Source organism: Lepidothrix coronata, unplaced genomic scaffold, assembly GCF_001604755.1.
Source record: "Lepidothrix coronata isolate B3197 unplaced genomic scaffold, Lepidothrix_coronata-1.0 Scaffold13, whole genome shotgun sequence".
Classification (NCBI taxonomy): Eukaryota; Metazoa; Chordata; class Aves; order Passeriformes; family Pipridae; genus Lepidothrix; species Lepidothrix coronata.
The window spans coordinates 575583-591017 of NW_016690193.1; the positions used below are offsets into that span (position 1 = coordinate 575583).

General features: G+C 37.0%; 1 protein-coding gene across 1 annotated transcript; it reads left to right on the forward strand.

Annotated features, from left to right (window-relative positions):
- Positions 1-530: 530 nt before the first annotated feature.
- On the forward strand, positions 531-14529 carry RRH (retinal pigment epithelium-derived rhodopsin homolog). Its single transcript, XM_017805790.1, has 7 exons — positions 531-3034; positions 7861-8051; positions 9670-9769; positions 10487-10640; positions 10999-11167; positions 13208-13386; positions 14295-14529. The coding sequence occupies exons 1-7, from the start codon at positions 2929-2931 to the stop codon at positions 14398-14400; spliced, it is 1005 nt and encodes a 334-aa protein (XP_017661279.1). The 5' UTR covers positions 531-2928; the 3' UTR covers positions 14401-14529.
- Positions 14530-15435: the final 906 nt, after the last annotated feature.

The window sequence follows — 15435 nt, forward strand, 5'->3', positions numbered from 1 at the left end:
TACTTTGTCGGAGAAATTTGATGAAGTGGAGAAAATGATTGGGATATTTTGATGTAAGTCTGCGACACTGGCCATTATAGAACAGAAAGGATTCTCTCTGGCACTGACTCACAGCTATGGACATTTGCCTGAAGCAATGCTGGACTGTCACATACATACTGGTGCAAAGTTATTTGCAGATGTGCAAAGCATCATCTTGGCAAAAACCAGTAGTGTCTTTAAGAAAAAAAGGCACAGCTACTGTGTGAAGGAGGGCAAGTAAAAAGCTTTGTGGAGTCACGTATTTTTGAGGGTGTTTTCTTCTGTCAGCTGAAAATATCTTTTGAGTCAAGCTTTTCTGAACAAAAGTTTAAATCTAGTAAAAATCAGTGAGTGAGGGGAAAAAGTAAGTTATTAATTTGTTTTCCATGGGATTTGAACTATTTGCATACATGAGAAAAGGGACGTTCTGCCTTAGAGAGCCCTCTAGCCGTGGTTTCGTAATAAACGTGGGAGGGGTTGGGTTTGGGGTGGGTTTGTAACCTGGTTACCTCCGAAAATAAGAAAGGTTTGGGGTTGGTTTAGGTTTCTAACTTTTTTTTTTTTTTAATGCAGAAGTTACATTTCTCCACTCTCATCAGTCATGGATTGAAATACATTTTACACAAAACTGAAAGCAGCTTGCTAAACCCTTGATGAGTATTGCATTGTCAAACATATATATATAGCGATACCTACAAATTGAAGAATGGACTTAAATAGAAGTTGTGATTTTCTATTGATCTGAGGCAAGTGGGAAGGAAAAGCATCACCTGAGTTTATAAAGTACCCCTCTGACACCAGTAATACTATCTGTTATTGGAGGATAAAAACAACCTGAGGTTTTGGATTTTATTTTCTTATACCAGTATAAATAAGTAATGTGGTAAGACATATTTTAACTGGCTTAGGAACTGGTTCCAGCTTTCTGGATTATTTGTATACTTCAATATTTAATTCCTTTTTTTATCTTTTTGTTTCATAAACTACAATTTTGTGGGAAAAAATACTTTTAGATTAATGATGTCTGCCTATAATTTTGACTTTTCTCTCAATTCCAGTTGCTGTAAAGTTAGTCAAATTTAAGAAGAGATGGAGACAACGTGATGGTACATAGAATGGACTGCACATATCAGAAAGTTGTGTTTTAATCAACAAGTATAAAATTTCTATGGTCTCGTTAGGTGCTACTCTACGTCTAGAATCCTGTCTGAATAAAAATAGTGATGCTATGCTTTTCTGAGACATTCAGCATTGCAAGCTGACTTCTGTGGAAGCTGCAAGATCTGAAGTGCTTTTGAAACTCTTGCCAAAGTGTCAGAGGAGGAAAGCAAAGATATCAGATTATCACTATGCTTTTATCTTTTGAGGCAGGACTGTGGTGCACTAGGGAAGTGGCTTCATTGCCAAATGGATCATCATTCCTTTTAGATCTCTCCCACCTTGTTCCTGCCTAATCCTCTTCTGACAAGAAAAATACTGTAATAATACAAGTACCCTGAGAGCTGTAAGAGTGAGTGTAGATCTGGGGTATTAAAGAAAATGTTTGCTGGTAGAACTGTGGCGTGATCGTTTGTAGTAATGATGACTACATGTTGTGACTGCACAAGTTTTATATAAAAATGTTCTTTTATATTCAAATGGCTGAAAGATGCAGAATGTCTGTTTTGGAGAGCTGAGGAGTAGGAGGGAATGCTCTATGAGTGTTTGACAGGTTAGGGAAGGAGGAGTTCTTCAGATATACTTCCTTTCTATAGAATGACTCAATAGTGCCTCTGTCACTGCATCCTTACTGCTGCTCGGAAGATACAGCTCTAGCCTGGGACCTGCTTGAACTGCCTGTGAACCACATACAACTGAAGAACTACTGGTTACTCATCTTTGTCACTTTTATACCCAGTATGAATACTAACTGGAGGCAAAAACTGTGTGAAGTGGGACTGATGGGAAACAGCTGGTTTCTGATACTGCATATGAACTCTTTGGGCAGGGATTTATTGCAGCTAATATTTATGCAGGATTTTTTAAAAGGTCTTTAGTTTGGTGTGCTGGTACCTCATCATTGAAGAGAAAACAACATGAGCTTCTGCTGTTTAGGTGTTTGAAAAATGCCCAGTAATTTTCTGCCCAGTAACATGCCTTGGAAAATTTGCCCAAAGTAAGCTTACAGGCATTGTGATTAGGAGAGGGAGGGTGTTCTGGCTTGTAAGGCATATTCAACAATCATTTTCTACCTGCCAGGCTATTTTAGAAGTGTAGTGATTGAATTTTCTGAAAGTTATGCTTCACTTCAGAAAATACTGGAGTGTGTTTTTCTTGTGTCTGTGTCAGCTTGAGAGCTTAACTCAAACAAAGAATTTTGAAGAAGTAGGTCTTTGAAGATTTGAAGGGATGGGTTTTAGAGTAAACACATCCTGCTTTTTAAAGAAACTGACATTTGTGTCTTTGTGTCATACTGCAGTTTTTTGTACTTTCTATGATGATGGGACTTAGTTCCAAACCAGGCTGATGATCAACTGAACTGAGTCAACTTTTGTTGAGATTTCCAAAGATTTTGTTGAGATTGCACAAGAGGTTTGAGGGAAAAAGTTTGGGAGCATGTGACAGTTAATCTCTTTAGCAGTAAGAATGAAGTTTAAGCACACTGTTGGAAATTTATTCAGTTCTGTGCTGCTCTTTGTTTTAAATAACAATCTCCTGCTTAGATTGGGAGCGTAAACTTCTTTCCACTTTAGTCCAATTAAATCATGCTTGGAAGCTGTCAGTGGTGGGGAGAACTCCGCCCTACCCCCCTTCTTTTAATTGTTCAATGAGTCTGTTGAATAATGAAAGAATTTGCCTGACAGGGTTGTAGTGTTTCCTCGTCTTGATGAATTATTGCAGAGGATAAACGACACACTTTTGTCGAAAATGCATTGGAATGACTCATCCAATTCCTCAGAAAGTGACAATGAAGCTCATTCAGCCTTTACACAGACTGAGCACAACATAGTTGCAGCTTACTTAATAACAGCAGGTATGAGCATTGGCAAATTGTTGTGTAACTTTTTAAAATAGAACTTGTAGATCTTAATGCTCATTTTGTATAGTAACAGTGATGGTATTTCATTTTGTATTAGACAACTGTCTGATGGCTTTTCTCCCTATTTACTGACAAGTTAGCAATCAGCTGCCTGACTGAAATATGCAGAAACATCTGAAGTGTGCAGAAACATCTAAGTTTTCTGCTCTATATTTGAAGGCAGTGTTGTGTCTCAAAAAGTATATTTTGTTGATATATAATTATAGAAGAGAGTGAGAATTAATTTCTGCCAGCTTGCAAAAGAGATAAAAATAGGGCATAGCTGTCACATCTTGCATTTTTCTGCGATGTGCTCGAAGCTATCTTGAGATTTCTCCTGGGCCACATGTTCGTAGTAATATATGTGTAGTCTGAGCATGTGAGCGGGTGTCTGTTAGGGGGATGTAAGGGGAAGGGTTGGAATGTGACTTAGAGGGAGGGAGCTGGTCATTAATCAGAGAAGAGCAGACTCCAGTTGCAGCTGTATTTTTCACCAATGACACGTTAGAAAAACACACTGTGACTTCAGTGGTCTTTGGCTAAATTATTATAGAATTATATTTTTTTCCACCTTGAAAACTTTCTCATTGTGTAACCACAACTGTTTCAATAGTGCTTTTCTGAAGCCTTGATTGCTATAGCAATGAAATATCCACCTAACCAAAACCTGAAACCTACTGTGTTTAAAAATAGCCTTCTGTACCTTTGTTACAGCAAATCAAGGCAGTTTATCAATATTTTATTAATAGACTGTACCATAAATTTTCTATGTTATAGTTAGATTTTAAAATACTTAAAAATATTAATTTAAACTTATATGAAATAATATTGCTGATGGTCACATTTTATTTAGCATATCTGTCTGCAGTCATGAGTATAAAATTGCTGTTCTGGTAAGGAGGATATTTTTGGATGCAAAGACAATAATTTATTTCAGGTCTTTAGAGAAATTTGTAGAACAGCTACACATATCAGTAGACTTTTTTAAAGAAGCTGTAGAGATGGATAATGGTCAAATATTGGAAGGCTAAATATGCTCTGCAACACTGTCACACTATTTGCAGATATTGGAACTATTTGGATCTATTAGGTGCTGCAAATAAGTATGATACCTGTTATATTTTGATTAAAATTTATTGTATTGTATGTAAGAAGATGATATTTTCAGATAGTTTTGACCACTTGGTGTTAGGGATCAAATCTACCAAAGGTGATCATAGAGTGTCAATGGAATTGGCCAGAATCAACCCAGCTCTTCTTTCTTAATCTTGCATGGTAATTAAATGTCTTAAAAAAAAAAAAGTTGGATTACTTTGTGGGTTTGAGTTGTTTTAATTTTTTTTCTTATTATAATTGGGGGAGTCTAGTAAATCTTTACTTTCTTAATGAGAAATGTTTTTGACGGTAAGGTCTATTACATATTTGCTTACCCCAGCAAATCTCACATCTGGAAAATTTAAGCTGTGTTAATAAGTAGATGGCTAAAAATAAGAATGAAGTCCAGGTCCAGTTTTCATCATTATGCTACTCTTTAAAAGGTTTGAATGCCTCTCTTTTGTGTTCTAAGAAGGAAGTAATTGTTAAGTGTTGCATTCTACAGTGGTCAGGATGTAATTTTTGTGATACAACAGGGATACCGGAAGCAATACTTCCTCATGGATATCTTTCTGCATATAGTGCTGAAATGCTCTGGTATAATTTAAAAATGCTGACTGGTAAATTCCATGTTAAAAGTGGACCTAACCTTCATTGTTTTGATGCTACTATGTAGCATTGCCAAGTCCAATGCTAAACCATGTCCCTAAGCACCACATCTACACATCTTTTAAATATCTCCAAGGGATGGTGACTCAACCACTTCCCTGGGCAGCCAATTCCAATGCTTGATAACCCTTTCAGTGGAGAAATTTTTCCTAATATCCAAAATAACTCTTCCCTGATGCAACTTGAGGCCATTTCCTCTCACCCTATCATTTGTTATTTGGGAGAAGAGATCAACCCCCACCTTGCTACGCCCTCCCTTCGGGTAGTTGTAGAGAGCAATAAGGTCCCCCCTGAGCCTCCTCTTCTCCAGGCTAAACACCCCCAGCTCCCTCAGCCACTCCTCATAAGACTTCTGCTCTGGTCCTTTCACCAGCTTCATGCCCTTCTAATGGGCATTGCTTAACTGTTGTGCAGAGAAACTTTGTTCAGTTGCTTGACCCGATTCTCAGAAACACAGAAGAGAGCATTTCTTATATCTACATGTTTTTTCTCACTTTATTCAAGATGGAATCCATCCTCAGTCTTAAATTTTACTCCTCAAAAGCATTTTTTCCCTATTATTAATTTGTTTAAATGATGTTAGCATCATTTAAACATTTAAGTGAACATTTTAAGTGAATATAGGCTTAGCAATTTCCACTTTTTCTTCCCTATTTTGACTTAGTTTGATTCCCTCCCCCTCCTTAAAATTAAGACTGGACTCTGAATCACTAAATTTAAGTGTGTCTAGCAGGATCTTTCCTTCACCCTGAGGATATGAGTTTACAGTCTTGTTGTATGTCTGATTTCATTCTTGATAGCTGTAATATCTGTTAAAGCATGCCTCATAAGAAGCCTATACTATTTTATAAACTTGTAATTCCCTTTTGCTGCCTCTCTCCCAAGAGATGACATACTATCTGTCAACAGAAAAACTGACAGAACTGGCACTGTGGGTGTTTTTTCCTATGATGTTCATTTCAGATCAGATCCTCAGCTCCTTGTTTTTGTTAATTTTAGGAACACATAGCATCACAGTGTCATTCCCGAAATACGTGGATATATGAATATGATAGCTGATGGCATCTGTGTGGCCAAAAGATGTTGGACCTTCCACAGGAGGCCTGAGAACAGACATGCTTGGTAGTTTTAAAAGAGATAGCCAAGAGTTAATTTTAATTTTGCCTCATTTGATTTTAAAATTACTGAATCTGATGAGAGAATTTATTTAATGTAGGAGATTGGTACTGATTAATAAAATGTTGCAGTGAAAATCCTTATATGAGTTTTAGGTATAATAAAAAAGGTACCAACGGGACTGTGAAAGAAGATGGATCTGCTTGTGGAAGTCCACATTCAGTATAACAACCACTCACTCAAGCTCTTACAGAATTATGCCTCAGATCGGTGATGACGAAAACTATAGTGTTTCAATACATAGGTGAAACTTCTAAGATAAAACCAATCCAAACCAAACAAGAAACTAAACCAAAACAAAAATTCCGAGAGGCATTGCCATGGATAATGTGTTGTTACTTTTAGCAGTATAACATTCCACTATTCACTTGGCAATTTAAGGTACCCAGGCTATACAAATGTTTGTAAGTTTAGGATTTGCTTCAGTGATACTGTAGCAGTTGTGCCAGTCTAGGGAATCTATGAACAACTTACAAATTCCTCTTACTATTTGCAGGTTATTATTTTAATGTCTGTCTTTGCTTGAAGATGTTTGAGTTCTCATTGTGTTGATAAGGGCTGTGAGTCTGTCTCTGCTGAGGTGCAAGGTGGAGTATTTAACCTTACCGTTTATTAAAGCTTGTATTAATATTGGGTTAGTAAAAATTTAGAGGATGAGAATTTGCTCTGTATACCTCTAAAACAGGCTGGAGTCTGAAGATAATAAAACCACAACCATAAAGAAAAATGTTTTGTGGGAATGCCATGTAAACTACTCCAAGAGTCATGCAGTAGGATTTGGCTAGGAAAGGGGAATGACAGGAGAAAAGGAGGTTGTAGATGCTTTAATATAGGATCACCAGGATCAGAAAAAGCTTCCTGGTGCATGGAGTCCCGAAGAATGTCTTGGGCACCCTGAAGAGCATTACGTACAAATTTCAGAGGGATGGAATGTGAAGGGAGGAGAATGTACATTTTAGCTTTAGTACTGTTTTAGTACTTTGTTACAACTCTTTGGCTCCTGGACATTTTTTGTGTTGCCTAAGAATAGATTTCAGACACAGTTTGAGTCAAGCCAGACCAAAAAGGTTTAAAAATACAGAAGTTAGTGAAGCAGAAGCAAGTTCAGTCCAGAGCTGGACTTTTCCCAGGGCTATGACACAGCCCTAGAGCTTGTCAGGTAGAGGAAACAACTCTGGTGCAGGCCCAGCCATGCCACTGTGACAGACTGTGCAGATCACCTAGACTGCTTGACAAAGCTTAGAAAATAAAATTTGCAGCAACCTGAGCCAACTCTGAGGCTGGCAAAGCTTTGGGACCTCATGAGCAGAGAGAGGAGTTAGTCTGGCTAGAATAGTGATACCAAAGTCAAACCTTCTACATCCCTTTTGCCCAGGATTATTGTCTGAATGCTGGTGAAAACTACCTGCTGAGAATGGAAGACCTCGGATGTTGGCAGGGGCCTCTTGCTAGATTAGGTGTATAATTTTTTTCCCCAAATTTTTTTTTGCCAATCACTAACTGTATTCTTTTTTATCATGGAAGTCAGCAATATGCTTGGTGACCAGAGTGTTTGAAGTGTAATCCTAGATGCATTTGAACTTCTGCTGTGGTTTTTGTCATTGTATCGAAAGTCCCAAATTTGGCAAATGCTCCACTGTTGGCACTTAATGAATCCAAGTGAAAACTACTTAATTGGAAAAGCTTTTCTCTCCTTTTCAGGTGTCTATCCTTGCAAAATTGCACTTGACTGACTTGCTTGTTTGGGACTTACATATTACAATAGGCTGCATTTTCTTCTGCATGTGTATTACTGACTGGTGTGTATCTTTTGTAAAGTTTCCCTTTTTCTCTTTTTACAGGAGTGATAAGCATTTTCAGTAACATTGTTGTGTTAGGCATCTTTGTTAAGTACAAAGAGCTTCGGACAGCAACCAATGCAATTATTATCAACTTGGCTTTTACTGACATTGGTGTTAGTAGCATTGGTTACCCCATGTCTGCTGCCTCAGACCTGCATGGAAGCTGGAAATTTGGATATACTGGATGCCAGGTATTGCAATTCAGTGAGAGAAAAAAAAATTGAGCACTTAAAAGCAAACTGAGAAATAAGTAGTAGCTCTACTTAGTGTTAGCTCATTTAAGAGGTAAAATGGAGATGCAGAATTTGAGTGTAGACCTGAAGTCAATGTTCTGTAATGTCAACAGTTTCTGGAGACAGTGTTTCATATGAATTTCACTTTAAACTTATAATCTGTAAACATTAAAGTAGGGAGTTTGTAGTCCCTACTTTAATCTCAAGTAGAGATTTTAAATTAGCTTTAAGAAGGCTTACAAACTCAATCCCAAAATGAAGATGGTTATAGAAGCACATGCACATTTGATGACTCACTTGACAGTTAAAAGACTTTGAATGTAGCTAATGTTTCAATGATGATCTTAACAGATCTAATGAGTTCTCCTTGGAAATACATGTTCTTTTGGACAGGACTAATAGGATATCCAAAATGAAGGCTTGCAAGGCTATTAGTCTCCATTAAAGACTTATCCTAGTTTTAATAGCCATCTGCTTTTAAGAATAGACTGACTGGAAAAATTATACTTTCATAGCAGAGAGATGATGCCCTTCACTCACTGTGTACTGGGATTTAAATTTACATTATTGATAGGCTGTTTGGCTTAAGTGTCCAGGAAGATGGGTAGTAATGTGAAGGCATATGCTGAAAATATGTCTCAAGGCAAACATTAGCAAGACTATACATTTTGGATGTTTATAACAATCTGACATCACTTGCCTCAGGAGACAGTTGCTTCAAGCTCAAAATTCAGTCACTGTTTGACAGGAAACTTCACTTTCAACATATTTGGATCTGGACTGACTTGTAGTGTGTTCATGTTAATGTGAATTCTCACTGCCAGTGCTTTGAGAGTTAAGATCACTTGAAGCACAACTCATGTCAACCTAAACCAAATGAATCCTGTGATCTGAGATCCCTGAATGTCATGTGATCCTATTATAACTGCTGGTTGCATGTGGTCTGGCTCAGGGCTCTGTGTTTCTGGAGTGCCAGTGGTAACATAGCCTTCCCTGTCATCCTTCCTGGTCAGGCTTCCCATGGGATGATGGGGCAGATGCATATAGAGCATGCTGGAATTGAAGCATGTGTCACTCTGCAATAGATCTGACACACGTAAAATGGGGGTAAGGGGGTAAATCAGTGTGCCATATCTGTGAAATAAGTGTAGTTATACAACAAATGAAAGAGTAATAATTCAGAACCTCATATTTGCTAAAGCTGTAACTCTTTTTGGTGAACCAAAAACTTTTTGGGTTTCCTTAACATATATTGAAAACACAAAGTGAACACTTCCAAACTCTGAATCTCAAAATTTACTTATTGAAGTATGGTGTTTCTTTGATTTTGAGACTTCTGCCTTTAGGATTTCTGATGTGCACACAAGCAGGTTGCTTTTGAATGCAGGTTTACTTTTTAATGGGCCAGCTTCGAATTACCTGCATAGAATTAATTCCTTCAAGACACTGCTTATGGAAGAGAGCTCTGGCTGAATGTGATGTGTTGTAGTACCTTTGATTCAGTACACAAATTTGTGCTTTTACCTTTGAAAGATTTCTCAGGAAGGATTTTCTTGTTTGTTTGTTTTAATTCCAGATCTATGCTGCCTTAAATATCTTTTTTGGGATGGCGAGTATTGGTTTGCTCACTGTTGTTGCAGTTGACCGTTATCTGACAATCTGCAGGCCTGATATAGGTACTGTACTTATAGTCAAAAATCATTTGCTGTTGAGCTTCTAAGAAATAAAAGTCTGATTTTATTTTATTATTTTCTCATGAATGACTCCATAGTCAGTGCTGGGCATAATTTGAACCTACGGCACTTAGTTAAGTAACTTATCTAGTTGGCGTGGATGGTACTGCTTGTCAAAACAAAAAAGTCACAATTAGGCTGTTATTCTGTTTATGAGTTATATTTTCACGGCTGTTTGCAGTCTTTAGAGGGCCACATCCTCATACAGAAGCACAAGAAAAGCCTCTAGCTTTGGGAGGTTTTGACCTCTGTCAGGCTGATATGTGCCTTTACTGTTGTGTTAACACCACAGGGGGTGTTTTTCTCTCCTCTGCCACAGCTGTATTGTAACAGTTAATTCCTGCCTCTGCAGTCTTCTAAGGATGTACTTGAATGCACTGTTGCATAATAAGCTTTTTGGCATGGGGTCAGGATCAGGTATTGCCTGTATGCTGAGAGTTGGAATGGGTAATGGTATTTAAGTGGCTTTAAGGGCTGGAAAAATTGAGATGTCAGTCAGCAGTGTGAAACAGGTATGCTACAGTGTTTGGGAGTGTAAACCTTTGAAAGGGTCATTATTAACCCATTATGTGCTTACTGAAAGCCACTTATCAGTCTAGATTGACATTGGAAAGAAGCAACAGATGACAACTGTTTGTGATTGTATGTGCTTGGCCACAGGAAGAAGAATGACTACCCGTAGCTATACAGCTCTAATCCTTGCTGCTTGGATAAATGCAGTTTTTTGGGCTTCCATGCCTATTCTAGGCTGGGCTAGCTACGCTCCCGATCCAACTGGAGCAACGTGCACAGTAAATTGGAGGAAAAATGATGTGTAAGATTCCTCTTCACTCTTTCTTTTAACTTTGCTGTTTTATTGAAGTCTAAGATTATTTAATTCACCAATATACGAGCATAACTTCTTTCTAAAGTATGAAGTCTAATTTTTAAAAATAATTTAAAACAATGAAATAACATAGAACAAGTCTAGAAAAAAAAAGAAACCATAACAATTGAGCCATGCTTCATAACTGCAAGACTTGTAGTTGATAACAAAAACTAAAGACAAATTTCCTTATTATTTAAAAGCTTATTATAAAATTTCATAATCAAAGCAAAATACCAAATTCTTTAGCAACTTTTCCTGGATGGCTATTTGTAAGTTACTCTGTTTTGTTTTTCTGTCTTATCAGGTCCTTTGTTTCCTACACAATGAGTGTAATTGCTGTTAATTTTGTTGTGCCCTTAACAGTCATGTTTTACTGTTATTACAATGTTTCCCGGACAATGAAACAATATGCCAGCAGTAACTGCCTGGAGAGCATTAACATAGATTGGTCTGACCAAGTAGATGTGACAAAGGTAAATGAGTGTGGGGGTTTCTTTAAACGTGTTCTTTTGTGTTAAAGTCTTAGGGGCAAAGGAACAGTGCAGCCTTTTAAGCATTTCTGTTTCATACCTTCTCCTTTTTCTTTCATACTAAATGACTGAAATTGAGCCTTGGTGTAAACTCTTGGCTTGACTTTTAACATTAGAGTCTTTACTTTTGGTCTAATACTCTTTCCAGATGAATAGCTACTTTAAAGGCTGGGAACATCGTGAATTTTTGTTGCCTGTGCCCTCTTGCCATTCCTCAGAAATATACCTCAGAGGTGCCCTAGAAGAATTTTTACTCTCTGTACCTGCAGAGTCCTTAAGCTTTCTGCTAGGTTCTTAGGTGTATTTGGTCTGAAAAGGATTGGTCAACTCTGATTTGAACTAGGAATGAAAGTGCATTTCTAGCATTCAAGCTGTGTGATTCCAATCCCTTGTTCTTTTCAGTCTAGTGAGCTTATCTCTTTCTTATGTAAACAGAAGCAAATGTGAGTTATGACATGAAATGAGGTATCCTGCCTGGAAGGTGGACATTCTTTTAATGTAGAAGAGTCCTTGAAAAATCTTGAAGTTCACTAGCTCCTTTGATTTTGTGTAAAGATGTGATTGATGGTTGGGCGTGATGAAAAAGTGAGAGAGAATTGGACAGAAGAGTATGTACCTATGTTTTTGAGTTCCTTATCAATGCAAACTTAACATTCTTTAGAAAATATTATTATTTCTAAATTCTGAAAATAGTATTTTTACCTAAAAAGAATAAATTGAGCATTTTGCTTTTATGAAGAATTTTCAGAAAGCTTGAAACTGAGGATTCAGTTAAAAATTTAGACTCATGTTTGTGAAGAAAATACATTTTTCTGGGTTTGCATTTGAAGACACAAAGTTATGTTTAAAAAGAAAAAAAGATTGGAGCTATGGAGCTAAGCAGTATCCTTCTGTATATTTGGACTGCTTGCTTTTCACAAATTAGCATCTTCTAAGATTTCTGTGCACCAAACTTCTAAATAAAAGTGTTATTTCTAACATTATTATCAATGGGTATTGCATTTGTATTTAAATAGGAATCTTCTGTGAGAGAGTCACTGCTTATTTGTTGGTTATTCTCTAGAACAGCTCATACAAACTAGCTGTTTACTTCTTGTTTCTCATTTTGTTCATCACTAAAAGGCTGAATAAACAGCACTAGAGAAGCCGGTATGTAAAGAGAGCCCTGCAGTTTTGTTTGGTTTTCTACTGGTTTGTTTTGTCCTCTTGATTTGAGCTTTCCATTCCAGTTTCCATTATTGATTCATGTCCATAACAAAGGCCAGAGAAGTCTGTCTCAGTTGATACCACGGTAGTCTCCTCCACTACCACAGTTTGTTGCTGTTCAGGTTTAGCTGTGGCATGTTGTGTTCTGGTGTGTGAGCCCCACCATGCCCAGATTGTTCCCTCTGACAGACAGGCAGAGAATATCAGATATCTCCTCAGTATGATACTTGAACATGGCTATAATTCTTCATTAAACCAAGCAGACACTTCTGGGTTCCTTCAGTATAGGTCCTAGAGTATTTACTTTCTTTTATTTCACTGTACCATAGTTACGCCATATGAAATGTTTTTATTAACAGCCTAATTAAACATATGGCTTAGATTTTTCTCTCTGTTCATATTTATTGTTTGTAATAGCATCCCTGAGTGTCCTGCTATAGGGGTCATAATTCATGTGTGAAGTTGTCTCTGATCATCTAAACTCCTGATGGAGAGATTTAACATAATCAGTAGCACTGACTTTGAAGGAAGATTGTACGTAATGAAATGACAGTATGCCAGATACATGGCAGTGAAGTGTGCTATTAAATCCCCTACTATTAAAGTGAGATTTCATTGTAACCTGTCAAAATGTGTCAGGTGTGCTTATTCATATATTATTTCATTCAGGATAGATCTGTTTTCACACAGCTGCATGTGCTTTTGTTATGAAGTTATGTTATGAGGTCTTCATCTTGAGGTAATACTGGTTATATGTCTGTTCCTCTTGTTTTACAGATGTCTGTTGTGATGATTGTAATGTTCTTGATGGCATGGTCTCCATATTCTATTGTGTGTTTGTGGTCTTCCTTTGGAGACCCAAAGAAAATTTCTCCTGCAATGGCCATAATAGCTCCTCTTTTTGCAAAATCTTCCACATTCTATAATCCCTGTATTTATGTCATTGCAAACAAAAAGTAAGTGTTCCTATAGTACCAGTCTATTTCATGATTTTAGCATATCATCTGACTATAGAAGGATCACCTGTAAAATATGACAAACTGATTAGTGAAGAGCAAAGGGTAAGCCACTGTTAATTTACCAAAGATGACCTTTTGGACAGGAAAGTCTAAAATAAATTGTTTTGATCATCCTCAGAACGTACGGAATTAATAAAATATTTTTGAAAAAACATTAACATAGATTTTATAAGAGTTTTGAAAGTCCCTTTGTCTTTTCTCAAGAGGATGCATTATGGAATTTGAGTTGCATCAGTAGTAGACTGGTTTTAATGACTGTGGCCAAAATGTGTGTGGCTTAGTGACACGTTACTTACCAAATCAAAATACTTCTTGTTTGATTTGGAATGTATCATATTCTGAGTTATTAGGGTGGATTGACCCTTTTCATTAAATTAAATAGGTTAAGCCTATTCCAATTTGAGCAAGCATAACACATGCTCTAATCAAGCCAGTGCCTCTGACTGAGGAGTGGGTTTTGCAAAGAGGCATCCTTCCTTCCTCTGCTACCAACCTTCAAGCAGAGCCTGTGATCTCTGTCTGGGTGAACTTACCTGATCCTGCTGAATCAATGAAAAAACATCTGGGTTTCTTCCCTTTCTATAAGTTCGTCTTTGTTGTGGATGTATCCTCTCCTGGGATAAGCAAAAGCTGCTGTGATCCCTGTTGTAGAAGAAACACTGAAATTAATTGTATATTCCTGTACATGGAAGTAAAAAAGACCCAGATCCTTATGAATTCCAAATACACGTCTTTTATTGAGTTTGAAAACTATTGTAATAATTAAGGCTATCTTACGCAGCTTTTCTTTACATTTTGTTCTCCAGCTAATGATATTTCTGTTTTTCCTTTCTTGTCCTTTGCAGATTTCGGAGGGCAATCCTGGCAATGGTGCGATGTCAGACAAGACAAGAGATAACTATAAACAATGCTTTGCCCATGAGTGTATCTCAAAGTGCATTGACATCATAGAACTCCTGTCATTTGCCTGTATAAATTACATGGAAAGGAGTGAAATCTGGGTTAAAGCTAATTAATCTTTTGGAATAATAATCTGTCCCAGCCAGCTGTTTTTTGTTAGTCACAGTAATCCTTTTAGATAAGTTAAGAAGGCAGAAAGACAAAACCTGCTAAGAATTTAGTTTTTGAGAGTGAGGTTTATTTGCCCAGTATATGTGTCCCAAATGAAAAAGGCCTCTGTGACTCTTACAGAGTTGGGCAAGGCGACAAAGGGGCAGGGAGAGACGGAAGGTTCAGTAGCCCTAGATTTTACATTTGTAATTCCTTTCATGAATTACTTTCCACCAACTTCCCTTGAAAGTTTTCCAGACTTGAAATATTCTGGATTCTCCCTATGGCTGTATATTTCCATACCAAGTGTCCATGTTGATATGCTTTGCAAAGGTCTGTGAATATGTTAGGATGTCAAAATACCTAGCCAAACGCTATAGAATCTTTTAACAACTTTTAGGATTTTGAAGGAGTTTCAGGATATTTCAAGTATTTTTAAAATTTTGACTCATAGAACCAAATTAATTTGTAGGAAAGAGAGTTTTTTTTTTTTTTTTTTTTTTTTGTTTTTTTTTTTTTGTTAGTAGCATATTTCTAGTGCTTGTGACTGTACAGCAAATCCTGAAAATGAGACAAAATGTACCCTAAAGCGCCACACTTGGGAGGCACATAACACTGAGTAAATGTTGTAAATGTTTATGGTAATTTCTCATCACTTTTAAGTCAATCTTTTGGTTATATAGGTCTGATGTGTAATTTTCAAGAAATACCTTTGGCAATATGAGCAATGGATTTATTCAGGATGAAGAAGATGACTGTATAAATCTAGCTTCTGTGTGTGCATCTGAAGTTTGGCTTTGTAGTGTGTAACTTATTTAAATATATGTGTATTTTTGCCTAAAACCTGTTTTTATGGGATTTTTTAAAAGCTGTGGAATCCAGGCTTCCTATTAATTTGTAATTTTCAGTATTAAAGAAAATGCCTCACAATATCCT